The 27,188-nt window shown below is 42.2% G+C and overlaps 1 protein-coding gene across 9 annotated transcripts in view; it reads left to right on the forward strand.

Moving 5' to 3' along the window:
* arhgef10la (Rho guanine nucleotide exchange factor (GEF) 10-like a) overlaps nucleotides 1–27,188 on the forward strand; it is a 193,693-nt gene that overhangs the window by 91,529 nt on the left and 74,976 nt on the right. For all 9 annotated transcript variants that reach the window (XM_015958408.3, XM_070549544.1, XM_015958410.3 and 6 more), the window contains 2 exons: nucleotides 3,116–3,216; nucleotides 24,447–24,568. In XM_015958408.3, coding sequence (XP_015813894.3) covers nucleotides 3,116–3,216; nucleotides 24,447–24,568 — 223 coding nt within the window. The remainder of the gene's footprint in view (nucleotides 1–3,115; nucleotides 3,217–24,446; nucleotides 24,569–27,188) is intronic.

Genomic DNA, 27,188 nt, shown 5'->3' on the forward strand with positions numbered 1-27,188 from the left:
TTCCTCATGGGTTTGATTCCAACTCCCGCCAGGAGTATCCTGCTGTTGTGTCCTTGGGCAAGACACTTCACCCAACTTGCCTGTGTTAGTGGTGGTCAGAGGGGCCGACGGCGCCATATGGCAGCCTCGCCTCTGTCAGACCTCCCCAGGGCGGCTGTGGCTACAAGTAGCTTACCATCACTAGCAGTGTGTGAATGTGAGTGTGTGTGAAAGTGTCTTTGGGTGTCATGAAAAGCGTTTTATAAGTTCAATGTTTTATTATTATTATTATTATTATTATTATTATTATTATTATTAAAATAAACATGAGAGAAAAATGCATATTCATGTATCATATCTAAACTGAAATGGAGACGGTTAAATAGTTTGGCCGAAATTAGATCACAACAAATACGAAACTTAGCCCATGAAATATTTAAACAATAATGTTGATTTTAGGTATTTTTCATGAAGACTAGTGCAAAAGTGGGTGCCAGTAGCTCTGGCATTGTTGCAACTCATCAGTTTTATCAAGTGAAAATGATCAGAGATTCATCTGAGCTGAGGGTTGTTTGAATAGCAAACCGTAGAACTGCAGCATGTTTATTTATTTTGTATTTTTATTATTTTGTTGTCTTTTGGACAAGAAAAATGAACCATTTTGGGAACCCTGACCCAAACCTACACATGCTTTACATTTTCTTCAGTTTTATAATGTAAAATTGTACCTAAACATTTACTTTCACTCCTGTGTTTATTACAGCTTGCCAGTCTTATCAGCAAACAGCTAATTTTATTACATAAATACACGGTTTAGCCAATACAGGAAAGAAAAAAAACATTACTTTTATTTACATGTGTTCATAACAGAAATGAATAAAAGCCTTAAGGTCAGCTGGTGTCACGGACAAGGCCCAATATACTGACACTTCTTTTTTAATAAATGTTTCTCTTTTTATTCATTTAACCTTTAAGCACCTTAATTAAACAATTCATTAACATTAATGACTAAACTAGACAAGGATTTATCAGGGTAATGTGTAATTGCTCTGTCAGAAAGTTGTGCTTTGAATATCAATCACTAAATCCTTGGAAAGCTTCAAATTCCCCAACTAAAACGGTTTGTAAACGGTTCACATGTATGTAGCTTCGTAGCTTCTTTTAACTTCCTTTAATGATGCAGTTTCCTGCTTCTCCACCCTGCTGGTTAAAAGTGGAATTACAACTGTCATTAAACAACCCTTCTACAGCCTGCTGTAGCTAGCACGAATTAACGAGCTAATGCTAACATGATTCAACTAAAACTAAAATAAACCACAAAATAAAAATATTCACACTGTTGGTCCAGTAGCAACAAAGCCAGGTCACCATCAGTCCATGATAGCCTCCTTTAGCCCACTCAAGCTAGCGTAGGCGGCCACGATATTCACTCTGGTTTTGGCCCTTTGCTTCACCTCCACCGACATTACTCTCGTATCTTTACTTCCAGACTCCACCATGATGTCCACAGAAAAAAGCGAACTTCTTTTTTTTTCTTCTTGTACTTTTTATTGACGACCTGCGAACTGAAAACACTAACCACTAACATAACAACTAATATCTGTAAAGCAGGTAATGAGTGCCCCCTAGGACACCTACCCGGTCCACACAACTATCAAGTGTGGTTTTTGGTCAGCAGAGGGCGGCAGAGTGGTGTAAAATGTGAAACTGGTCAAGTTTCTAACTCAACAATCACTGAGATCAATGTTAAAGCTCTAGCTTAAAGTTAAAAAAACTGTCTGTTGTTTAACTATTTTACTGTAAAAAATTCCTCCACATTGACTCATCCTGCTCCATTTTCCTTTTGATAAAACAAAGATTTACATTTTCAAACCTCCGTTCTGCCAGGTTGGCAGGTTCAGTAGGTTTTCATTTATTACGTGTACAAAGGAGTCCAATAGTGACCCAGTTTCAAGGCAAAGTGTTCGTTTTTTCACTGTCACAGGACATTACATGCATTCTCCTGCATTTATGTGTCTTCTTTTCAGACCAGGTCAAAGCCTTCTGATGTAACATCACTTTTTCTTTTTTTTAAAATGCAAACATTTTCACTCTCATTCTCCAGGTAAAATCTAAATGTGTGTGTATTTATGCTGCATTAAAAAAAGACTTAATTTGTTCCTGGCTTCATGGTTCCGTCATTCTTTAGTTCTGGCTTTTGTTCTTTCTTTCACACATCTGAGATCTGGTCTCCAACTGAGCCAAGGCTTGATTTGGCTCCAAGAGGCTCTAACTGATCAGAGCCTACACCGGTAGTGCCAGCTAAGCCCACACATTAGTGGCTTTTTCCCCCCTTTGAGTGCTGATGCCCACCTATAAGCGATTTACTGTGACCAGCCTGCGTGATCGTCGGAGTATGCCCTGAATATTGATGTGGAGGCTGAAATCATAAAGCCGCAGCACAGTGGACTGAACTGCTGTAAAGCTTCGCCCAGGCCAGAAGCTGCTCCAACATTAAAGTCCTTCCATTTCAAACCAAATGATTTAATTCACTTTATTCCTGCAGGGATTTGTAGAAAAAGAAAAAGGTGCATAGTAAATAATACAGCCGTTGCTTGAAATTTTTTAGAAACACTATCTGTTTTGTGCTTGTTTATATCTTTTATGCAGCGCATGAGTTGGATGTCACAAATTAACTCTGTCTTCCTTTTTTGTCCTTTAAAAAAATATATCCTCATCCTGGAAATTTGTAGACTTTGTATTTTTTGTTTTTGAAAAGAAAAATTATTGGTTATTTCCTTGGGGGTCAGTGTTTCATTTGTGTTGTTTATCAAGGCAACTGAAGAAGGAAAAGTGATGAAATTCACACAAAAAAATAACTTTGTTGAACTTAAATCAACAAGATGGAACACATCGTAAAATACCCACGTATTTTTTCATTTTTTTTTGTCTATTTTTGGATTTTCACAACAAAATTCATTTTTGTTTAAAATGTGTAAATACCAGGATAAAAGTGTTTGGTTAAAAGACAAAATTAGCGTGTTGGTAGTGGATGTCTTGTAATATTATTAAACATGTTTAAATTATAAATGTGTGTGTGTGTGTGTGTGTGTGTGTGTGTGTGTGTGTGTGTGTTCGTTCGTTTGTTCTCCTGAAGGTCCGGGCGACCTGTTAGCTTCATGGTGGTCTTCAACACTCCCAGCCCCCTCAGTAAGATTTCCTGGGTCAACCGTCTGCACTTGGCAAAGATTGCATTACGTAAGCACACACACACACACACACACACACACACACACACACACACACACACACACACACACACACACACACACACACACACACAGCGAGAGAGAGGATTACTGTGTCATTTCTTTTAAACAGGATGATGCAAGGCGGTGAAATGCAATAACAATGTTTTCAGTCAGAGGCTCAGATCATTATCAGAGTTGCTTCACACTCTATTGGTTAATAGCACAACTCATATTCTTATGTAATATTTGAAAAAACAATCATCTCAACTGGGTCAGCTGAAAGGATAAGTGCTGAGAAATGCTACATGATGTATTATTTCATTAACCACCTTTCAACCTGCTACATATGTACAAACATCACTTTATGCTAAGTTAACATGACTCCAGTCCATCTTTTACCAGAGTTGTAAACTCTGTTTTTTTCTGTCTGGACTTCTCATTAGAGAAACCTGTTAGTGGTCAACTGTCAGCACTGAGGAAATTGAAACACAACAAAAAAAGGTCATGACCTGACCCAATGGTGAAGAACAGTTATTTTTTATTTCTTAGCTCAGTCTCCACCCTTCGTCCTCAAACCCTTCTGTAGCTGAACTGGTCTGCCCGTGCAGCACCAAAGCTCTTGTCCCTCTTTATGTTTATGTTTATGTATTTAGCAGACGCTTTTGTCCAAAGCGACTTACAAGTGATAATCGGCATGTTGCCCTTGAGGCTATCAACAACAATAACAACAACAACTTGACATCAATCATGGAGAGGAGGGAACAAGGAATGGACAGTAGAAAGGGGGGACGGGTGCAGGGAGGGTGCTAGTTATGAAGATGCTCTCTGAAGAGCAGGGTCTGCAGGAGTTTCTTGAAAATTAAAAAGGAAGCTCCTGTTCTGGTAGTGCTTGGTAGGTCATTCCACATTTGTGGAACGATGCGTGAGAAGAGTCTGGTTAGTCCTGAGCGTGATGTAGGCACTGCTAGCGGACGATCCTGTGATGACCGGAGCGGCCGGGCCGAGACGTAAGCCTTTGCAAGAGGATTCAGGTAGATGGGAGCCGTACCATCTCGGACTTTGTATGCTAGTGTTAGCAATTTGAATTTGATGCATGCTGCTAGCGGTAGCCAATGGAGCTCAATGAGCAGAGGGGTGACGTGTGCTCTTTTTGGCTGATTGAAGACCAGGCGCGCCGCTGCGTTCTGGACCATTTGAAGAGGTCTCACAGTACAGGCTGGAAGACCAGTTAGAAGGGCATTGCAGTAATCGAGGTGGGAGATGACAGTAGATTGCACCAGGAGCTGGGTGGCATGTTGTGTTAGGTATGGTCTGATCTTTCGTATGTTATACAGCGTAAAGCGGCATGAACGAGCAACAGAGGCAACATGATCTTTAAAGGTCAGGTGTTCATCAATCACAACACCCAGATTTCGAACTGCCTTTGAAGGAGCCAGAGATAGGAAGTCATTTTGGATTGAGATATTGTGCTGTATGGATGGTTTTGCTGGGATGACAAGTAGTTCAGTTTTAGAGAGGTTGAGTTGGAGATGGTGGGATTTCATCCATTTTGATATGTCAGAGAGACAGTTTGATATTCGTGCAGAGACAGTGTGGTTGTCCGGTGGAAATGACAGATAGAGCTGGGTGTCGTCTGCATAGCAGTAGTAGGAGAAGTCATGTGATCGAATGATCTCACCCAGTGAGGTGGTATATATGGCAAAGAGAAGAGGTTCTAATACAGAGCCCTGGGGGACTCCTGTGTCAAGATGGTGCACGGTAGAGGATTGTCCAAGCCAAGATACAGTGAATGATCGTCCTGTGAGGTAAGATTCAAACCAGGCATGTGCTTTCTCTGTGATGCCCATGCTAGAGAGTGTGGACAAAAGGAAGCGATGATTGACAGTGTCAACTGCAGCCGATAAGTCTAGCAGGATAAGCACTGAGGATTTGGAAGGCGCTCTAGCTTCTTTTAAGGATTCCTTCACTGCTAACAGAGCAGTTTCAGTGGAGTGGCATTTTTGAACCCATATTGGTAAGGGTCAAGCAGACAGTTTTGTGAGAGGTATTCTGTGATCTGCTTGAAAGCCACCCTTTCAATGATTTTGGACAGAAAAAGGAGGAGAGCAATAGGTCGGTAGTTCTCCACGTGATTTGGAGGAAGAGATTTTTTTTTAGCAGCGGTTTAACCTGAGCATGCTTGAGAGAGGTGGGAAATGTACCGGATGTCAGTGAAGCGTTGATCACATGTGTGACTGCTGCGGCTACTGTAGGAGCAATAGCTTGGAGCAGCTGAGTCGGAATGGGGTCAAGTGGGCACGTAGTAGGGCGGCTGCACGTGAGAAGCTTGGACACACAGTTCTCAGTGAGAGGGGAAAAAGAGGAAAATGAAGCAGTAGGGTCTGAGATGGTTGGGCTAGAAGGAATTTGTGGTAGTGAATGTTCAGGAGTGGCCAGCTGAGTAAACTATTTGCTTATAGCTGCCACTTTGTCAGTGAAGAATGAGGCAAAGGTGTCAGCTGATAGATTATTGGTAGGAGGTGGAGATGGAGGGTTGAGCAGAGTTTTGAATGTTGAAAATAATTTCTGAGAGTCTTTAGATCATCACAGGCCCGTTAGTGTGTTCCTTTACCCCATAGCTAGGGCACACAACAATACATTAGCACATTTTGTACATGATTACATGAAAATTAAACCATCACCCTTTCTGCCCGTGTTTTCTCCCATCTTCCTGTGGTTCTGGTACAACTCAGCTCATTTATTCCATGTTTGCCATCCGTCTCAGTTGTTTCTTTCAACTGCCCTGGATCTGAATGCACCTCTGCAGTCACAACCTGCCTGAACATGGAGCAGATTTACCAACATGTACTCACTTTTATTACAAAAGTTTTTCTTCATCACTGCGGTGCAACAGCATTAAGGGTTTTAGATGAAGTCAGGCTAGAAGTTTTTTCTTAGATGACTGAGTTTCGTTATTGGTTTAATGGTTTGTAAGTTAGTTGCCTCTAGAGGGTTCTAAAACACTCTGCTTGGGCAAGACACATGACAAGAATTGGTGTCTGTGGTCATTCACAACCATGAGTTGCGCTACCTTAATAGAGATCAGAGGGTTACATGAGGATTGGTTCAGGTGGAGGGGAAAAGGCACTTCAGAGTTACCCTCCACTGGGAGGGCAGCTTTGCTCTGCAAAAAAAAAAAAAAAAAAAAAAAAAACACCTCAGACAGTAGAAGCCTGTTTCCCATTAGAACTTACTGTAAAGATCCCCCCCCACCCCCCCACCCCCCCACCCGCCCACCCCCATTCAGGCTTGTGTTACTGTTGGAGATAAAACATCAACATTGAAGAGCAAACATTCAGTGGCAGAGTTGGTTTGCTGTTGGCCAATCAGAGGCGAGATGTTTAAATATCAGGAAGTAAGACTCCAAATCCTGCTTTCCGAAGCTGGATCACTTCTACTTCCTGAAACAGGAGTGCCAGAGCTTTTTTCCTCACATAGGTCAACTTACAGAGTATTCATGTTTAGTAGACCATTGCAAAAGCAAGTGAACTTGATCTTTAATTTGTACCTTTTCAGAAAAAAAAGTGGGGTTAGAAGGGGTTAGGGTCGAAGGTAGTACTGCATCATGTTGATGATTCCACTCTTAATTCCAAATTTACATTAAAAGTTTCATTTAGATTTTTTTTTTTTTTTGGTAAATCTTCTGTGGTCTCTAGTATGAATGAATGCCCTTTGAGTTATTTTCTGTGCCAAAAGAGCTCTGGTGCGCCTATTTTTGGAGATAGAATCTTTCAGAGGAGTGAGAGTGGAAAACAATAGGATTGTTCATTAATGTTCACGATATGCAAACACTTTGGCTCTGACTGGCTAAAAGCAACTCGACTCCCACTGCCTTTGTTTGCTGTGGGTAATAAAGGCAACACTGATGTTTCATGTCCACAAATAGGGAGCCTAAGCCACGCCCACCTACTTCCGGACCATGGGTCCCTGGAAGAACGAAAAAATGAATGCAAGTCAACGAGGCTAAAACGCTATTTTCTATTTCCGCTTGTTTTGTGCCATGGATTTCACATAAGATGGCCATGAATTTTAAAGATGCATTTTGATACCAAAAACTTGCTTATTTTCAAACAGGGGGAAACGTTCTCTTAGGTTTTGTGTGAAAATAAGTCCAGGACTAAAAATGAGAACCAACAAAGTCACGTCATCGAACCAGACACGGAGAAAAACAGGGAAAATGACTGTAAGTTTAGTGAACTTCAAATCCTTCTTTCAGGAGGAAAGAACCACCATACTGTGGTCATGTGGTAAGTAGCAGCTATACTAGGGGAGAGGAGATTATGTGGTGATGTCACATATGCGACATACTGATGTCTAGTTTGCAATCATGCTAATTATAAACTTTTTCAAGATAATAAATCTCAAAGTACGTGACTGGCGTGGTCGAAACACCCATCATTTACTTTTCATCTAAACTGCAGTACAACGTGTGTGCGATCCAGGGCATAAGGCAAAGCGGGTTAGAAAATAGCGTATTTAGCCCTGCTGACTTGTGTTCATTTTTTGATGAGCTGACCGGAAAGGGAGGAGACTTTGGCTTCCTATAACACAAGCCAGAATGTGTTCTGCCATGTTTTTAGTTGCTAATGCTAAGGGATAGCTTCTACTCGCCCTGATCTCTTCTTCCTGTGAGCAGTGAAAGACCAAGGTGGGCGGGGCTATCAATACAAATTTGACTTACTTTACTTATTCTGACCCAATCATTTTCCTCTATATTTCCTTTCTGCTCCTACTGCCGTTGATGGAGTTTAAATAAAAATGTTCATGTTCAGCCTGCATCTACAACTGTGGGTGACCGATCGTAATCCATTTCTTGTTCTTTTCGTACAGTTTTGTGAAAACCTTTAATAGATTTACATGTTAGGTCCCTGAAAGAGTGACATAGATAACAAAGCTGCATGCTTTTTTTGGAGCGGACTCGCATAGTTTTCTGAGCAAAACCCACTTACTCGGACACCTGCTTCAGTCATCTCCCAAACTGTAAACGAATCTGAGTGGAGTAAGCAGTTGTTTTACTCGCTACAGATGGAACCGGAGTGGGATCACAGGTCAAGAAGAAGCTTGAAGTGTTTTGTGTTTTACAGAAGTTTTCCCCAGGCTTTCCTCTGCATCCACTTTATTCTAGCAAATACTAATAATAAAAGAGGGAGTTCAGCAATGGCTTTTTTTAACATCACTGCTGGCTGACCTTTCACAGCTGCTGTATAGAGGTGCCTGTGACACGCGGTGCAACTGTAGACCCTTCCAGTAGCGTTGGCTGTTTACGGCTTGAGTGAGAGTGACATCAAAGACGTCAGTCCGGGAGCAGAGGAGTCTGTGACTGCAGTGAAGCGCGGCATCTCCAGCCTTTCCTTGTAGCTCACACCTTTATCAGCGACACAGCAGGCGTACTGATGAGGGAGGCAGCATCAGTACTGCGCGCTCCTCTCCTCGCTATATGGCTGCTGCACGGACAGGCGTGGAATTCAAAGTGCAATCATGCAAATTGCTCAGAGCTGTCTCACCGGTAAAAATACATGCATGTTGCAGCAATAATGTATTTGTTTAATCTGCATGAGCTGGGGAGAAGGGCCTGCAACATGTCTGACTTACTGAGTCCTAAATGAATTCAGTAAACAAAATTTGGCATTCAGTTGAGGAGACAATATCAAATAAACCTTTATTAAATTCTCTCAGTCTATTGCATTTTACACCTGTTGAAAACACCTCAGCACAATGGATGAAATGCTAATAGCATGTAAATAGAGCCGCATCTTTTTATTCTCGTTATTTTCAGCATCTTTCTCTGTTTGTCATGCCACCCTGCTATCTTGTAGCTCCGTGTCAGATATTATTCTTTAGGATAAACTCATATTCACGTCTTTTTTTTTCTTTTTCCTTTTTTTTTACCAATTTGACGCAGAAAATGATCACATTTCTCACACGGCTAACGTAGAATTGTTAGGTTTTGAGCCAAAGCCTCTCTCTAGAGTGAGTTATTCTTGTTTACTCTAGGAACAAAAAGAAGGTTTGACTTCTCCTTCATCAAAACGACTAGCAATTAAAGCTTTAATGTTGCAGTGGAAATCATTACCATAAAGTAAGGGCAGAATACTTAGAAGACCTCCTCAGACCGGCACGTCTTCCAGTGAGGAAGCAGAGTCTAGGGACTTTGGTTGGCCTCTCAAATCTCTGGTGCTGAGGTCACTGAGGTGGTTAAAAAGCTCCTCTGTGGCAAGGCTCCAGGGGGGATGAGATCTGCCCGGAGTTCCTTAAGTCTCTGGATGTTGTGGGGCTGTGTCGGCTGACGCGGCTCTGCAATATCCCGTGGACATCGGGGCAGTCCCACTGGACTGGCAGGTTGGGGTGGTGGTTCCCCTACTTAAAAAGGGGGACCACAGGGTGTGTTCCAACTACAGGGGGATCACACTCCTGAGCCTCCCTGGTAAGGTCTATTCAGGGGTTCTGGAGAGGAGGGTCTGTCGGATACTTGAACCTCAGATTCTGGCTGTGGAACACTGGACAAGCTCTATACCCTTAGGGGGGTCCTGGGTGGTGCGTAGTTGCTTGCCCAATCAATCTACATGTGTATTGTGGGTTTGGAGAAGGCATATGACCGCATCCCTTGGGGGCCCTGTGGGGCACTCTGGGAGAATGGGGTACCAGGCCCTCTGATACGGGCTGTTAGGTCCCTATATGAACGGTGTCAGAGCTTGGTCCGCGTTGCCGGCAGTAAGTCGGGCTCTTTCCAAGTAAGAGTTGGACTCCACCAAGGCTGCCCTTTGTTACTGATTCTGTTCATAACTTTTATGGACAGGATTTCTAGGTGCAGCCAAGGTGTTGAGGGCATCCGTTTTGGTGGCCTGAGGATCAGGTCTCTGCTTTTTGCAGATGATGTGGTCCTGTTAGCTTCATCAGAACGTGATCTTCAGCTTTCGCTGGAGCGGTTCGCAGCCGAGTGTGAAGCAGCTGGGATGAGAATCAGCTCCTCTAAATCTGAGACCATTGTCTTGAGTAGGAAAAAGGTAGAATGCCTTCTGCGGGTCCGGGACAAGGTCCTGCCTCAAGTGGAGAAGTGTATCTCTGGGTCTTGTTCACGAGTGAGGGAAAGCTGGAGCGTGAGACCAATAGGCGGATTGGTGCTGCATCTGCAGAGATGCTGGCATTGTATCGATCTGTCGTGGTGAAGAGAGAGCTGAGCCAGAGTGCAAAGCTCTCGATTTACTGGTTGATTTACGTTCCTACCCTCACCTTTGGTCACGAGCTTTGGGTAGTGACCGAAAGATTGAGATCGCGGATACAAGCGGCCGAAATGAGTTTTCACAGCAGGGTGGCTGGGCTCTCCTTTAGAGATAGAGTGAGAAACTCGGTCATCCGGGAGGGGCTCGGAGTAGACCCGCTGCTCCTCCTCATCGAGAGAGCCCGTTGAGGTTGCTTGGGGCATCTGATTAGGATGCCTCGGATGCCTCCCTGGTGAGGTTTTCCAGGCACGTTCAACCAGGAGGAGACCTAAAGGAAGACCCAGGACACTCTGGAGGGACAACGTCTCTCACCTGGCCAGGGAACACCTTGGAATTCTCCTGGAAGAGCCGGCCCAAGTGGCTGGGGAGAGGGAAGTCTGGGCCTCTTTACTTAGGCTGCTACCCCCGCGACCTGACTCCAGATAAGCGGAAGAAAATGGATGGATGGATGAATAAAGTAAGGACAAGGAAATTAAAGGCTTTTTGGAGGAGATTCAATACATGATATGCAAAAAAACATACATCATAGATAGATAGATAGATAGATAGATAGATAGATAGATAGATAGATAGATAGATAGATAGATAGATAGATAGATAGATAGATAGATAGATAGATAGAGTGGCCTTTCATTAACCTGGTAAAGGGTAATTTTAACACTTACTGGCTCAAGAAAGTTATTTAAAAATATGAAAAATTTTCAAAGTATGCCTTTAATGTCATGTCATCCGTTTGTAAATAGTGAGACAAAATGTTGTTCTACGGGATCATAGTAACATGTTTGTGTTTATTAAAATGAAACTAAAATCATATTAATTGGGTGCTGATCTGATGTCATAATCACCCTTTCCTCATGAGGGGACACATGCTGAGTTGCAACAACAAATCAGAACTCCATTTAAAGAGCAAGTCCACTGAGAAACCACTTTGACTTGTTATTTTTGAAAAAAGAACAATCACTTTGAGTTTCACATGCAGGCTGAACGTGAAAATAGTCTTCCGCCCCTTCCTACATTAGCTGCCGATAGAAAACAGACGTGGAAATGCTCGGGTAAAAACAAAATGCCACACAGATCTACGTCACGCTGAAAATTAGCATTCGTGGATTCACGACGGAGAAGGCTGTTGTTGGTTTAGTGTCCAGGAGAGAGCAGAGCACATTTTGGCCTTTCCTGTGATCCACTGATTTCCCTCTCTCCCTTTCCTTAAGTTTTTAATTACAATGTTTGTCCTCGTTTGAACCACATTTAATCATTATTTTTCTGAAATCTTTTTTATATTTAGAATTTTTTGTTCTTTTGAAGCACCTTGTGATTTGTATCATATATAATAGATCTCTTTTTTCTTTTCTTTTCAAATGCAGTCAGTGATAGAGTCGCATTGCTGCCTGTTAGCCAATCAGAGGCGAGGTGTTCGAATATCAGGAAATAGTGAGTAAAACTCCACATCCCGCTGTTGTCCGCTGCCCCTTTACCCTCGGCCAACTTCCATTTAACAAATAAAAAGGACAGAGGGTGGCATGACAGATTTCAGACTCTGTCTGGGATCAATATCACCACCAGCCTGGTCAGGTTGACAATTACATGTTAATTGTTTTACACCCACTGCTTGCTTTCCTGTTTCACTAAATGTAATTACAATAAGGGAGTTGTTGATTTAATTTCACGGATGGCGTGGTGCCACCGAGGCTCTCCCCGCCACGTGCATTCGTAGGCAGGTCTGTCCTGTGTGTGTGTGTGTGTGGGGGGGGGGGGTTGAATCAGCATTTTAAACCCACCCAACCATGCTGCTGTCTGGCTTCAAGTGGGTGTCCTGCTCTGAAGCGTCCCTGAATGGTGGACGACACAAGCAGCTAATGTTCTCATGCATGATTTGCTGAGTAATTAAATATCACAGAACTCATTTTCCCCAACCTGTCTCCACACTGATGTTTATCCTGTTACCTCCAATTAGACGGAACACATCTACATATCACTCTTCTGTTTGGTGGAGTCACACGTGTGGCTTAATGACATTTATTTGTGGTGTATAATTGGCTCAATAACAACGCCGTGTCAGGTCTTTGAGATTTTCTCTGCGCGCTTGGAAATGATGCCGTTTCTTTTCCAATCTGCTGCCTGCGTGTGGTGGCAGATGAAGCTAGGTGAAGAGCTACTCCGAGAGTCCAGATTCACATGATAAAATATGGCAGCTTTACACAATATAGTGTTGAGGCCAAGCCTGATAAAGCTTTTCCAGTAAACAAAATTTGTCACTTTGAGAGGGCATGTGGAGTAGTGGTGAGGCCGTGAAATGGAAAGTGAGAATTACCCTGCGGTGCTTCTTCGCCTGGGCCCACTGGGTCCATTAAGAACTCGGTGTGCCGCTGCATTCCTTAAACCCATCTGAGTGGCCCTACTGTTTCGGAAGGGTTTTCGTGAAATAGCCAGAAGCATTGCCTAATTAATGGGCTTCCTCACCAAAGAATTAATTGCTTCCTACCATGCAGTCCCAGCCCTTTCAGACGGGCTAAAGGCGCCAGACTTTGATGGCCCTCACAAGATGAACAAGAGGCCGTCGAATCATGAGATTGTCGCCGTGACGTTTGAGACAGAATGAGAAGAATGAATGAGAGGGTAGAGTTAAAGGTGTGTGTGTGTGTGTGTGTGTGTGTGTGTGTGTGTGTGTGTGTGTGTGTGTGTGTGTGTGTGTGTGTGTGTGTGTGTGTGTGTGTGTGTGTGTGTGTGTGTGTGTGTGTGTGTGTGTGTGTGGAGGGGAAGATGGAAAGGTTGGTGATGGGGGAGTAAAAGGATGATTGAGACAAGTAGGGTCCAGAGACCAACAGGAAGCAGTTGCCTGTGGTTACACCGCTAAGTGTGTAGAACAGCTTTGTGTCTGCATCAACACGAGTGGAAGATCTTTTGGAAGGTCTTCATAATCCACTGTGTGATAACCCCTGCCACGCCAACATAAACTGCAAAGGAAACAAAGGGAGAGAGTCTAAAATCCAGCTGGCTGCACGCGGGACTGAGGGTCCTTTGTTTCCATTAAAACAGAGATTCAGATAGCTCGGTTGCTATGGTTACTGATATCTTTGTATCTGCTCAAATGAGATTAGCCACACCTTAAGTCTTGCTGTTATCTCTCGTGGCATGAAGTATATCCACTGAGCAGGAATTCTTCTGAGCACATCTAACGTAAACATTCAAGGAAGTCCACTCAGGGCTCGTTAATGGGAAGCATTTTCAGTTAGCCCTGAAATTAATCTGTCAAACTCCAAAGACTATCTCCCAATCTTGCTGTGCTCAAACATGGCAAATGTTTATGATGAGTAAACATTATCACAGATTTAATTAACAGATCCCACACTTGCATTAATCCATGGGAAATATCAATTGCAGTGGTGGATTTAATTAGCGTAAATCTTTGCCCTTTGTGTCACCGGGGGTTGATAGAGCACCATGCTCTGCAAATTAATCTTCATCAGCAATGGACTTGAAACAAAGGCATAAGTGGAGTAAGGAAACTAGGAAACCACATTTTTAAAGCGTTCAACCCAAACAGGGGTATATTGCAGGACACAAAATGAATTTACTGTTTGCTGTTTTCCCAGAAACATTATTGAATTTAAATGAATCGATAAAATATTTATATTTACCTAAAATAGTTACGGAACTAAGGAACTGTGTTTCCGCCAGTGCGAGGAGCAGCATCTCATAATAATGAGAAACTATCTCGTAATAGCAAGATGGTTTCTCGTTATTATGAGATAACTTGTAAAAGCTAGGAGGCAGCTCTGACTGAGACAGAACAAGCTAGTTAAGTCATACGCTGCCAGCGGTTTCCTGATCGGTAAAGCCCTTCGCTGCCAGCGTTTCTCACCATTTTTACTGTTTTTTAAAGAGTCACAGAACGTTGCGCACTAGGATGATGTCCACGCCAAAACAACCAAAAGAAAGAGGAGACTCGCCTCTTAAATCAGGAAGAATCTGCGCTTTTCGTTATCCGTTCTTTCATAATCCGCTGTTGAATTGTGATCGGCAGAAGCTTTTCCGGTTCGCGCCTCACTTTTTTTACAGCAGCGGCCCTAAACGATCTCCTAACACATGGATTTTCTGCTTCCGGATCACGTGACGTGTGACGTATGCGGATGAAGATCGGCTTTAGAGCTGAGATGTTTGTTCTCACGGTGCAGGGGCTCGATCCGATGCTCACACAGTAAAAACATGCAAATGAGGACTTAAGTCGTCATTGGCAGTGAACGGTTGGATTTAAAATGACGACTTTAGTCATCAATGGCAGTGAATGACTTAATAAGCTAGCTCGGTTCTGGGTTGCCAACTAGATTCAGTTAGGAGACATGTGCAAGGAGAATGGAAAAACTTTCCCACCCATTGCATTTCACTCTGGAAGCCATGGGCAGCTCCTTCAGTGGCAGACTGAGACACCCAAGATGTAAAACGGAACGCTGCCGTATGTCATTCATCCCCTCTGCGATAAGTGTGTGTAACTCCCCAGCTTAACAGGTGCTGGCATTATCCTGTTACAAAATAACACCAATGCATTATTAAAGGGATATTCTGACCCTGAGTGAAATTTTGTCCATTGCCATATTCCCCAGAGTTTGGAAAAGTGAGAAAAAAAAGCATTTATGTAACCAGCGCAGTAATTTTCCTGGTCTGGGTGCAGTCCATCTGCTTTAGCTTAGCATACACAATAGAAGTGAATAGCAGGTACTAGTATTTGGTGTGCAAGAGTGATTCAAATTACTCAATAATCATATCAATTATTCCTGATGAGCTCAATAATCATGTCGACTGCAAAAGAAAACTAAGGAATAACACGAAGGACTAGCAAGAGACGATTTAGACTTGAGATGACATTACAACAAAGCACTGCTGTAAGCCACCATTGCACGGCTCACAGATATACTGTAGCAATATGTTGGTGATGAAAGCTGAGCCAGAAGTTGAACCTCTGGAATTACTAGTCAATGTAAATTAGGTCCTAGTTCCATTATTCCATTTATCCAACCGTCATCTATGATCATGAGCTTTGGCTAGTGACCGGTCAAATGATATTGTGGATCCAAGCGGTCGGAATAACTTTTCTCCGCTGGGTGGCTGGGCTCTCCCTTAGAGATAAGGTGTAAAGCTCGGTCATGTAGGAGGGGCTTGGAGTAGATCCACTGCTCCTCCACATCAAAAGGAGGCAGTTAAGGTGGCTCAGGCACCTGCTTAAGATGCCTCCTGGACGCCTTTCTTGTGAGGCGTTGCGGGCATGTCCAACCAGAAGGAGGCTTGAAAGGAAGGTCCAGGACATGATGGAGGGACTATGTTTCTCAGCTTATGAACCCCCCCCCCCACCCCCCCCCCACCCCCCCCACCCCCACGGAGCTGGTCCTATTTGACCTCAATGACTGAGAACCTTCACCGGCATACTAGCCCACCGGTCCCTCCACAAACTGCAAGTGGTTGGAGGGACCGATGACGCCAGTGCTCGGCAGCTTCGCCTCTATCAGTGCGCCCCTGGGCAGCTGTGGCTATTAAACCATTAAACTGTTATAAAATCTTTTGTTTGTACGAGATACTCAGAGAAAGTTTCTCATTAAAACAAGATTTATATCACGTCATAACAGGAAAGTTTCTCGTTAGCATGATGTACTGCTCCTTTGTTTTTTCCCTCCACTGATAGCATTACACTTCTGTATCGGACAAAGTTCGTTTTTAAATGGTTACATAAATAGAGTAAAAATATCCTCAAGTCTACAGACATAAAAACAAAACAAGATCTGAGTGCTCTCATATTTCTCCGAAACCACTGTTAACTTTGTCAGACATTGTGAGTGATAAGTGGAGAACGACCCGCCTGCACTTACTGATCTAAGCACACTAATGGAGCTTTTACATGCAGACATTACGTTTACTGTAGTCTGTGCTCCAAAATGCACCTTCAGTTGTGTTACTTATTGCTCCATCCACCTTGTGAGATTATGGTAGAGATGATAGTGCCTTTGAGGCAACGCATCAAAGGCACTAACTGTGTATTTTTTGCTCTGCCCACAAATTCTGGTTTAACCTTTGTTAAATTGGGCTTTCTTGTCAGCATTTCTCAGCTCTGTAGAAAAGCTCAAACCTCCTAAATGCATTTATTCGTTTTAATATGATTAATTTGATTTGCATAGTTGCACGTTCTCTTGACTGTTTACATGCATAGTGTTCAGACACATTTTGTACTGGCCTAAGTGCTTATTAAGAAACACTGCAGGCAGTGAATGCTATTTTTATATTCTATCAAACCTAGTCTGTGTGTGTGTGTGTGTGTGTGTGTGTGTGTGTGTGTGTGTGTGTGTGTGTGTGTGTGTGTGCGCGCTTGCGTGCGAGTGTGTGTTATAAAATATTGTCTTAAACAATTAATTCTGTAGCTCATAAAAGCCTCTGCACACTGACTTATTTTGACAATCTCAAGCAAAATAATCAGTTAATTAAACTAAAACAACATTCAATGTTTTGATTTTTATTCAGGAGATGAGTAATTAGTGGTTGTGCCGTTTGCTGCTTGTGTTAACATAAATCTGCCAATTTATCTAATGAGTTGACAGCAGAATGGTGGTTTCTAGAGGGATCGGACCCTGCTGTGGGTCATGAGACTCCAAATGCACAAAAAAGAAAAAATCAAAACAGCCAAAAAAGTGTTGTTGCCATTGGAATAATGCCACCATAACTGTTCTAAGACTTAAAAATCAATAGTTAGAAAGTGTTTAAAAATGAGAATTGAGGATGTTTAAGATGTCAATAAGCTCCTATTTTAAAAGAAATATGAGCACCAGCAATTATTTTATTGAAAAGTAGTAAAAGTGTATGACTAAGTCAAAGTAAAGACCATAATTGTAGCTTTTTGGTCAAATCTTATAATGTGATGTGCAATCCCACATAATATATCCAGATCTCAATCAGTCTTTTAGCACTGGGAGCATGTGATGGGAGCGAGTTCACATTACCACAAGAAATTGCAGCTCGACATCTTCAACCCTCCCGCATTCCTAATGGGGTCTGACGGACACCAGGTGGTTTTTTTCCTTTTTATTTTCCCAGTTTCTTCACTAATCCAGATGTTTCGAGTCCTCCTGCGAACATTTCCAGGATCTTTGTCCAGATTTTGCCCGTTGCTGTCTCAGTGTGGGTACCACATCGGCTTGGGTGCCTGTTATTGCCAGTAACATCACACTACGGCAAAGCCACATGGACAAAATACATTGCAAAGTGTTAACATGCCAACTTAACTTTTAAAATGATGAATATTAAAGTATTTCTAAAAATAATCATTTTCAATAAGATTTCTGTATCAGACAGGAAGTGTGATATGGATGTACTCAAAACTTGAGAAAATCTCTGCAGCGGCTCTTTATAATTGATACAGTTTTATGTTTTAAGGTTAAACTGCTAAATAAATTAGCATATAAAAGTGTTTATGCTTGTGTGTGTGTGTGTGTGTGTGCGTGCGTGCATGCGTGCGTGTGTGGCATTTCCACATTTGATGCCATTTTAATTTAAGTCTGTGCCTATCGTTTTATTCAGAGCCATTCGTCCTCATTAAGATAAGGCAGAGCCTAAGTGTTAGGGCTAATTTCTGTTCTTTTAAAACTAATTTCACTCTCTGTTTCTCTGTGTTCTATTGGAGTGTGCTGATTGATAAATTCTGCACAAACACTCACTACAACTGTAGAGATGTATTTAAAAGGAATATAATAATTAGCTGAAGAATATCGATAATTACTCTGAAGTAAAAGAACCCACCGGACACGACGCTTCTGCTGCTCTCAATTAACCTGTAAAGACCTTCTGAAACATATGATTATAACCACCTGCGTATGTAGAGGGCGTCTCAGGTCCGGATGTCTTTAAGCCCTTTAATTTGTGACCTCGGGATTTTCTGTGTCCTGATAAATGCTGTCCGGGAGGTAAATGCCACATCCCATACCGCCCTCGAAACATAACATATTCCAGAAGACTCCACAACTCAAGATGATAAAATATAAATTACTAAGTGGTTTTGAAATCTTCGCTATCCCATCCTTTATAACAAACAAGCTCTGAGCTGCACTGTCTTATCTGTATGTTTCACAAGAGATTAGGTAGCTGTATGGATCAATGCTTAAAGCATCATCTCTTGTAAGAGCTTAATAAAACTGCATTATTATTAAACCAAAGGGGAACATTTTATTGCTGCATAAACAAACTTTTGGCACCTCTAATTAATTTTTTTTAGGTACACATTGCGATGACATAAGAAAAGTGCAGGATTATTTAATGTGTTTTATTTCTTTTTATTTGAGCACCAAAATGTTTTTCTCAGTATTTCACCATCTCTGCAGTTACTGAGTCATTAGAGGAACTGCAGAAATGGAGACCTATCCTTGGTGGAATTATTTAACCAAACTCTAAAATCTTAAATGTTTTGACTTGGGGTTGAGGTTAGGGGTTGAGGTAATGCATTGAAAGTTTAAGGGGACATTGTCAGAACCCAAGTCCCCAAACCAGCCTCTCCCAGCTAGCCGACCTCCACCATGGACCACAACTCCCAGCATGCCCCTCTCTGGGATTCCCTCCACGTTGCACCTACGTCACGAACCGCGACTATATACAGAAGTCGCCTCCCCAGCTCACCACTCAGTCATCGTTTCTTCAGATCTATGATCAGACTTTCCAAGCAACCGATCCATCTTACGAACTCTCAGCTCACACTAAGTGTTCTTACTTACTTCTGGAAAACCCAGCATTTCCGTGTCACTTCATTGACGCTCAAACGCTCGGGGATTCCTAGATTAAACTGTGAGCCGGCGTTTCACCTAAGCTATCACTTCCGCGTCTGTGAGACCACGCTCTCTACAAGCTCAACTCCCGTATCCAGCCGACCAGTCTGACAGACATATTAGTGCTGCCATGTGGGTCTCAGCTGCCTATATAAACACGCCAAACGTTACAAATGTCCATTCATCTGTTTTCTGGCAGTGTTTCAGGATTTATGTACCTGAAATAACCTGTTTCATAAAGATGCCGTTTGTGATGTCACAAATTGGGGAATTATAATAAAATACCACATTTTGCCTGGAGGAGATTAGCTGCTGCTGGAGGAGTGCCTTCTCTACTCCAAGCTCCTCCTAGATATTAGAGCTTTTCAGCTTATAGCAGCTTGAGCAAGGGACAGGTGGGCATGGCCAGTGCCAACTTGTTTACTTAAAGCAGGGGTGTCCAATCCTGGTCCTCGAGGGCCAGTATCCAGCACGTTTTCGTTTTAACCTGCTTCAACACACCTGATTTCAATCAGCAGGTGATTAACAGGCTTCTGCAGAGCCTGATGAGCTGCTGCACAGGCGATTCAACCAGCTAATCAAGCGTGTTGAAGCAGAAAAACCACAAAACCTGCTGGTTACCGGCCCTCCAGGATTGGACACCCCTGACTTAAAATGACAGTCATGAACGGCTCATTCTAGAAGGTACTCGAACTGTCAAGAATAAAACAGCTAAAATAGCTTTATGTCAGAGAGATTTAATGCAAAGAACTTCATAAACATGTTTTGTATCGACCATAGAACAATTTTAACTTAAAACGCCATGAATCCATTCACGTATTAAGCTGTTTTAATGCTGTTATTTGTGATTGCAGCATGCGTAAAGTAAAACATGTTAGATGAAACGAACAAACTAATATTTACTGTTTGTGTACGATTCCAAAAGTAACAAAAATATACCAGAATCCGAAACAATCCATGAGTTGGATGAAACCGATGCCTCCAATAAAGGGACATGAAAGGACATGTAGGGGTATAAAACCTCTAAAATGTGGATTATTTCCAGGAACACAGTGGCTTCAGTAATTATGAGTTGGAAAAAGCCACCAGGACCTCTTCTTGAGCTGACTGCTCATTCAACCCTGGATTACGGCTGTTGGGAAATTCTGAGAGACCATAACGTAGAATCAGAACATGAGCAAATGAAATGAACAACAGTTTGTAGGGTGAAACAAGACAAATGAATAACAATTCCAAAGTACATGCTAGAAAAATTCAACTGAAATCACAATAAAAATGTCAATCTGCAAAGAAATAAAAAAGAAAAAAAGGCAAAAAAGATTTCAGAGATAGCACAAGAAAGACATGTGGCAGGTAAGGTAGGATGATCTAAAGATGTCAATAAAGAATACAAAGTCATAGTTTTTAGACAACTCTACGGATATTTTAACACCTGTAGTTCTGTTCCTCCTGTCTGACATATATATATATATATATATATATATATATACACATTTTTTTAATTGCTTGTCTTTCCTCTGGTTGAGTTTTGTCTCGCTGAGAAAACTGTGATGCCTCCTTCGCACTGGAGGCATCGGCGGTGCAGAACAGCAGCGGGACTGTTTACTCACGTGCTTCGCTGCACGTCAGTCCACACCGGAGAGTCTCAGTCGCAGAGAGGCTTCTCCACCGTCCTCCTTGCCGGACTTACGATCTCACAAAATGCTTTGAGACTTCAAAGGTCACCGTTTGTTTATGCCATTCGCCATTAAACCAAAATGAAGAAGAAGAAAATAAATCAAGTTTGATATCGTTGTTTGATGTCATATAGGGTCACATGTATTGACGTAATCTACACAGATATGAAATCACATTGCTGCAACAGTCTTTTCTTTTGAAAATTACTGGATGTTTTAAACTGAAACTGTGTGTGATTTCCTGTCTAACCCTGTAATAACGGCAGGAATTGACTTGTCCCAGAAGCAGCTCATGGCAAAAGTAGAATCTGATCCCGGCGTTAATGCGCTGCTTCCGGGATGTGCCTGACAATTTCCTCGCCACAGCCAATTGGACCAACCCATAGATTTTAATGGCTTCTATCTGAAGCAGCCATGTTCTGCTGCCGTTCCACGCCACTGATGCCTCCAGTGTGAAGTAACGAAACAAAATGGATCACTGATAACCAAGTGAAATGGTTCACTTTAATAATTGGTGAGATTGTTTGGGGGTGGGGCTACGAGAAGTAAACACAGGGAAAAGGTTCTGCCTCCCTCTCCTTGAGGCAAAGTCTCCACTATGTTAATGAGTTAGTGCTCACAAACCTAGTCCCCAAATGAGGTGGTGTATCTTGTTGATTCAAAGGGTGCAGATGAAGGCAGCTGGACTTCTTTGGTTTGTTGAAGACGTTTTGCTTCTCACCCGAGGACCTTTGTCAAACATGGGAGAGTCAAGCTTATAAGCAGTAGCTGTCTGTTGTTCAACGAGCAGAAACTACTGTGGATACCCCACCTCTCCATCCCCTGAGTAGTCGTTAGCCTCTATTGAGAGGGAGTTGTGTTGATCAGATGCAGGAAGGTGTGACCTAGGGATGGGTACCGAATTCGGTACTTTTTAAGGTACCGACCGAATTCCACAGTACCGACCGAGCACCGATTCACGTCATTTCAAACGGTGCCTCGTTTCGGTACCCGTCCATCATAACGAGAGCTTTCCAAGAAGCTGCGCATGCGCAAGAGCGTTTTGTCGTCGCTTGCTGTGAACCAGTTGTAAACAGAGCAGCATGGTAGAGAGAACGCAGGCTAAAGCTTGGGTCCACTTCACTAAATGTGATGGGTAACTGGATGATGAAACCAGCGACAACTATCTAAGTGAGACATCCTCATCTTAATCTGCTCCGGTAGGTAAATATAATTAGCTTGATATGTTAGCTTCCGTTTCGCTAATGGTGCGTTCGCTTTCTCCTCGGAACTCCGAAATTCCGACTAGAACAACATGAACGCGCTCTAAAGTTTGGCTTCACTTTACTAAATGTGACGGGTGAAGACGAAACCAGTGACGATCTAAGTGTGAGGCATCGTTTAAATCTGCTCCAGCAGCTAAATAAACTGTTTAAGATATCGTTAGCTTCATATGTTAGCTTCCATTGCTACCATTGTTATCAGCTAATGGTGCGTTCGCTTTCTCCTCGGAAATTCTAACTTCCCAGTAGGAAAAATCAAATGAAAAAAGACAGCAAAAGGAATGAAGATACACAGTAAATTTAGTTCACAGTAAAGATGTTTGCTTCAGTTTAATTATCAGCTTATAAAACTACAAGGGCAATGTTAAAATACAAACAGTTGTATGTTATTTATCGTGATATTTATCAAATATTGTTATATGTTGAGAAAAATATATATTTAATTTTAAAAGAGAATTAAAATAAAAAACACTCAAAAGTATCGAAAATTGGTACCGTTAAGTACCGGTATCGATTCGTAGGTACCGGTAATTAGTACCGTATCGATTCAAATGTCAAAGGTACCCATCCCTAGTGTGACCTAGACTGAAACTGCTTAGGAATGAGATTAAAGCTGCATTATAGGTACTGGAAAGGTGAAATCTAAGCCCCTCCCTTATTTAAAGTGTGTTTTTCACATTTGATATAGATAACTTCTTTTACTCCTCTCTCAAACCATCTATCTTCTCTGTCCAGAATGTGGACTTTGTCATCTTCATTGGTGTGTCCCTTGTCCTTCAGGTGTTGGTGGACTGCAGAGTCTTGACCTGAAGAGGCGGCTCTCCTGTGTTGTGCCATGCTTTTGTGCAATTGTTGTTTAGTTTCCTCAAAATAAAGATCTGGAGTCCTCACTACGTTGGACTGCATAAACAACGCCACTGAGCGTCTGTTTGAGTGTTTTGTCTTTAGGATGGACCAGTTTCTGTCTGAGGGTGTTGTTGGGTTTAACGTTTACCGGGATGTTGTGTTTGGAGAAGATTCTTCTAAGTTTCTCTGAGACTCCTGCCACGTATGTGATGATGGTGCCTTTGCACCTGTTGGCCTTTTCTTTGCTGGTTCCCACTTTTCCAGACTTCTTTGTAGGTTTCACAAAGGCCCAGTTAGGGTATCTGCGGATCTGGAGAGCTTTCTTGATGTGTTTTACTTCCTTTTGTTTTTCTGTCAGTCTTTGTAGGAATGCTCCCAGCCCGATGGTGTTAAGTCCTGATTACTGACATTTTGTGCTCCAGTGGGTGATGTGAGTCGACTATAGACTTTTTCCCATGAGAACGACTTACAAGGCATTCATTCCTAATGGAGACCACTGAAAATGTACTGATTAAATGAATCCACTCTGAGGTTTTACCAAAAAATGCTGCAAAATATTGCAACTTTATAAACTGAGCATTCAACTGAAAACTGCAGGGTTGGCTCTGTAAAGTGCAATGAGCCGTTACTTATTCATCTGAGACTATTTTAAGATGGTCACCAACCCTTTGACCTTTCAATTAGAGGAACACTTTATATATTTGTGCAAAGTCCAAATTAGTGTGCTGTACTTCCTGTTAGACATGGAAAGTGAGCACATCCTTTGCACCTAACAAGTTCTTCACTTAACATTTAAAACTGTAGAATATCACTGATGGTGCCTCAGAGGAATACTCCAGGTGAAGTGGTTCCTGTTCCAAGATACCATTATGCAAATAAGCTGAGGAGGAAGGTTTGGCAAGCTGGTACATTTCATGCACAATTTATTTTCTATAAATTCAAATGTATTATTACAGTTGCACAGTGGGAATACAACAGCAAATCTGTCTTAACCTGTCACTTGTGCACCTGTTGTAAAGCTGAGAGAGTGCAGAGAACCAGCATGCACCATCAGGTATATTCAGTCTTGTAGCTCACATCTAGCGAATGCACTGCTCCTGCTGGGACAGACTCTCACTGTTGATTAAGTGCAGGTTTAATCACTGCCGAAGTCCTGTGTCTGGCCTTGCCTCCTACAACAAGGAATCAGCCTCTAGCTGATCAGATTCACACACTAATAACAGCACTCGTATCACATACCTGCGCTCGTTAAATGTCTGATTACTATTTGTTTGTTTGACGCTCCTCCAGAAAGTTTTTCAGCCTCTGAGGGGGAGATAGATGGAATAAAGAAAACAAGTAAATGAACCATCACGCTGATCAGACTTTGTTGAAACTCAAAAAAGTTTTTCTTCCGTTTCAGGAGAGGAGAATTCGCCAGGCTGGTTGAGCGGAGAAGACGAAGGGAGGTCAATTGCACCGTTTTGCTGTCCACTGCTCGCTTGCCAAATGCCTGTTTTTGCTACAAGGTCTCAGGAGAGAAAGGTGGGTCTGCCATTAGCCGTGACACATCTGTAGGAGTGGGGCTTAACCTACAGCTGCTCATGATGAACACGGAAAACTCGATGCTCAAAATGATGCTTGCAGAATAGTCACTCAGAGTAATTAAAAACTAAATGAAGCAAGAAAACCAATTCCCTGAATGGAACAACGGGAGACCAACAAGCTTTAAAAGGTTTAGAAACTGAAGAAAAGACTAATTATCATCTGGAAGTCCACAAAGAAAAAGGGCCTGAATAAATCACGTGGTATCGCATCACAATTGAACATCAGTTTATTGGCTTTCGGCAAACAGCAGCCAGGTTAGTGGAAGTAAAACTCAACAAAGTAATTATGAAGGACTCAACAGGAGGTTAAGTGAACTAGAGGATGTAGAGAAGTGCACAGACTCTCTGAACACCAGAGAAAAGGAATGATTTGTAACACCAAGATTAACGAAGCAAGTGAGAGGTGATGTTGGAAGACCGTCATCGATATTTGGTTTCAATCTTTATTCAGGTGGAAGTGGCAAACATTTTCTCTCTTGCTATCTAAACGGTTCGTACATTGGCCGAGTAGTTTCAGTCACCCTTCATTTGATTGAGTCTGTACTACTCTGAAGGCTAGTTTATACTTCTCCGTCTGCGCTAGTACGGAGACACGCATTGTTTGTCATTGCTAGGGCTCTCCATCAGGCTCGCAAGGATGGACGGCGTAGAGCCCACTTTTCTAAATATCTGTCAAAAGCAACATGCCTGTTATTAGTCAGGATGTCTCTTCCTTTAACTTCATCAGCAGCCCCGCCATTCTCCCTCCAGAAACTAAAATAAAACGAGAGCCGAAGATATCTAGCGACAGACACGGAGCAGATTGAAGAACATCACGTGGTAAAAGTCTGGCGATATTATTGTTAATACACCCGTGACTGAAGTAGTTATAGGATATGTGGCAAACTTTCAAAATTCATGTTAGGACATTACAGGAAATGTGAGCCAGCCAGCATTCATAGGTGGGCCCCATAAAGATATAATTGGGCAAATCATATGGGTGCCAATGAGGTTTGTCCACGGTTTCCATGGTGGCCCCACAGTTATTTGCCCAAATAGATTTTGACAAGCCAATGTTTGAGCCAAACCGTCTGGGTCCCTCTGAAAACCCATGCAGGGCCCATTAAAATCTATGTGGGCAAAAATCTATGTTAGCAAACTCATGGGACCATCATGGAAACCAAGGACAAACCCTGCTGGCACCCATACAAGTTATACATATATATCCATATGGGGCCCACCTTTGCAGAAGTGCAGGACAAATTTATTTGTGTTAAAATTCCTCTGAAATACAGAAACACAAAATAAACACACTACAGAAATCCATGATGGCAGGATATTCCAGAAAAACGCCACGCTCTCTGCTGTCCTGAGGATTGATTCACCACAAAGACACACCAACGAAAAAGTATAAAAGGAAAATGTCCCCATTAATACGTGTGTGTATGCACGCGTGTGCGTGTGTGTGTGTGCACACGTGTGTGTGTGTGTGTGCGTGTTTGTATGTTTGTGTGTGTGTGAACCCTAACTGATGGAGAAGTTGAAACTAGCCTTTAGCTTGCTGCAGTTTTTTAACAATACAACATTTTACTTTGATGGGATTTAGACCACAACATATTGCCAGTCAGTTTCAAGTGTTCCTTTTTTATTCGTGCTTATTTGTGCTTTTAGAGTTGTGCTTTTAGTAGTTTTCCTGCTGACAAGCCAATGAGTTTGACCTCAGACTTTATATCCTGACCCAACTCAACACATTTTCCTCTGAAATCCTCATGGATCTTCTCTGTATTTTCACGTTCAGACGTATAATTCTCTCATCCGTAGAAACAGCAAAGTGGTTAGTTGTCTAGTTTTTTTTTTCTAACAAGGATGTTCTTATTTTCAACAAAATGCATTTGTTTAAAACACTCCTCTATGGTTTCTTTTGTCTGTGGAACATTTTCAAAGAAATGTAGTTGTTTGCTTTTGAAAGGCTTTGTTTGTGTGACTTCTCCAATAATCATGTTCTTCTTGACCTTGGTCCATGGAGCCCTGCTGGCTTTAGTCTGTGCTTTGTAGGATTCAAGATGAAACCACCACACAAGGTCAGCCGTAAAGTCGTGCATTCTTTACCAGGTTTATAAACCTTTGCAGACTCCAGATTTTTGTCTGCTAGTAGAAAGCGTATTCAAAATCAAAGCTGCAAATAAAACATTCACAGAAGAACATTTTCACCTGCATTCGAGTGCTCCTTGTGCTTGTTCATTGTGGTTTATCTCCAAATGTGCAAATATTATACAGCTCTCTTTTTGTGAGGCCAGAATCCTCCCTTAACATTAGGGCTGCACAATACAATGCAAATGTATTAGATTAGATAACAAGATTACCGAAGCAAGCGCAATACACAGATTACAAACAACAGAAAGAACCGCAGTAAATGGTCAGCTCAAATGTTTGCTACATATAATGCATTTTGTCAACCAAACAGAAGAAAGACGTTTTTGACTAACCAGATGGAGCTCTTCATCATTTGGCCAATTGGGTGGGTTCTTATAGGTTTGATGCCCCACCCCCTAGGTGGTCAGCAGTTAATCTGAATGGCT

The sequence above is a fragment of the Nothobranchius furzeri genome, chromosome 3 (genome assembly GCF_043380555.1).
Source record: "Nothobranchius furzeri strain GRZ-AD chromosome 3, NfurGRZ-RIMD1, whole genome shotgun sequence".
In the NCBI taxonomy this organism is placed as follows: Eukaryota; Metazoa; Chordata; class Actinopteri; order Cyprinodontiformes; family Nothobranchiidae; genus Nothobranchius; species Nothobranchius furzeri.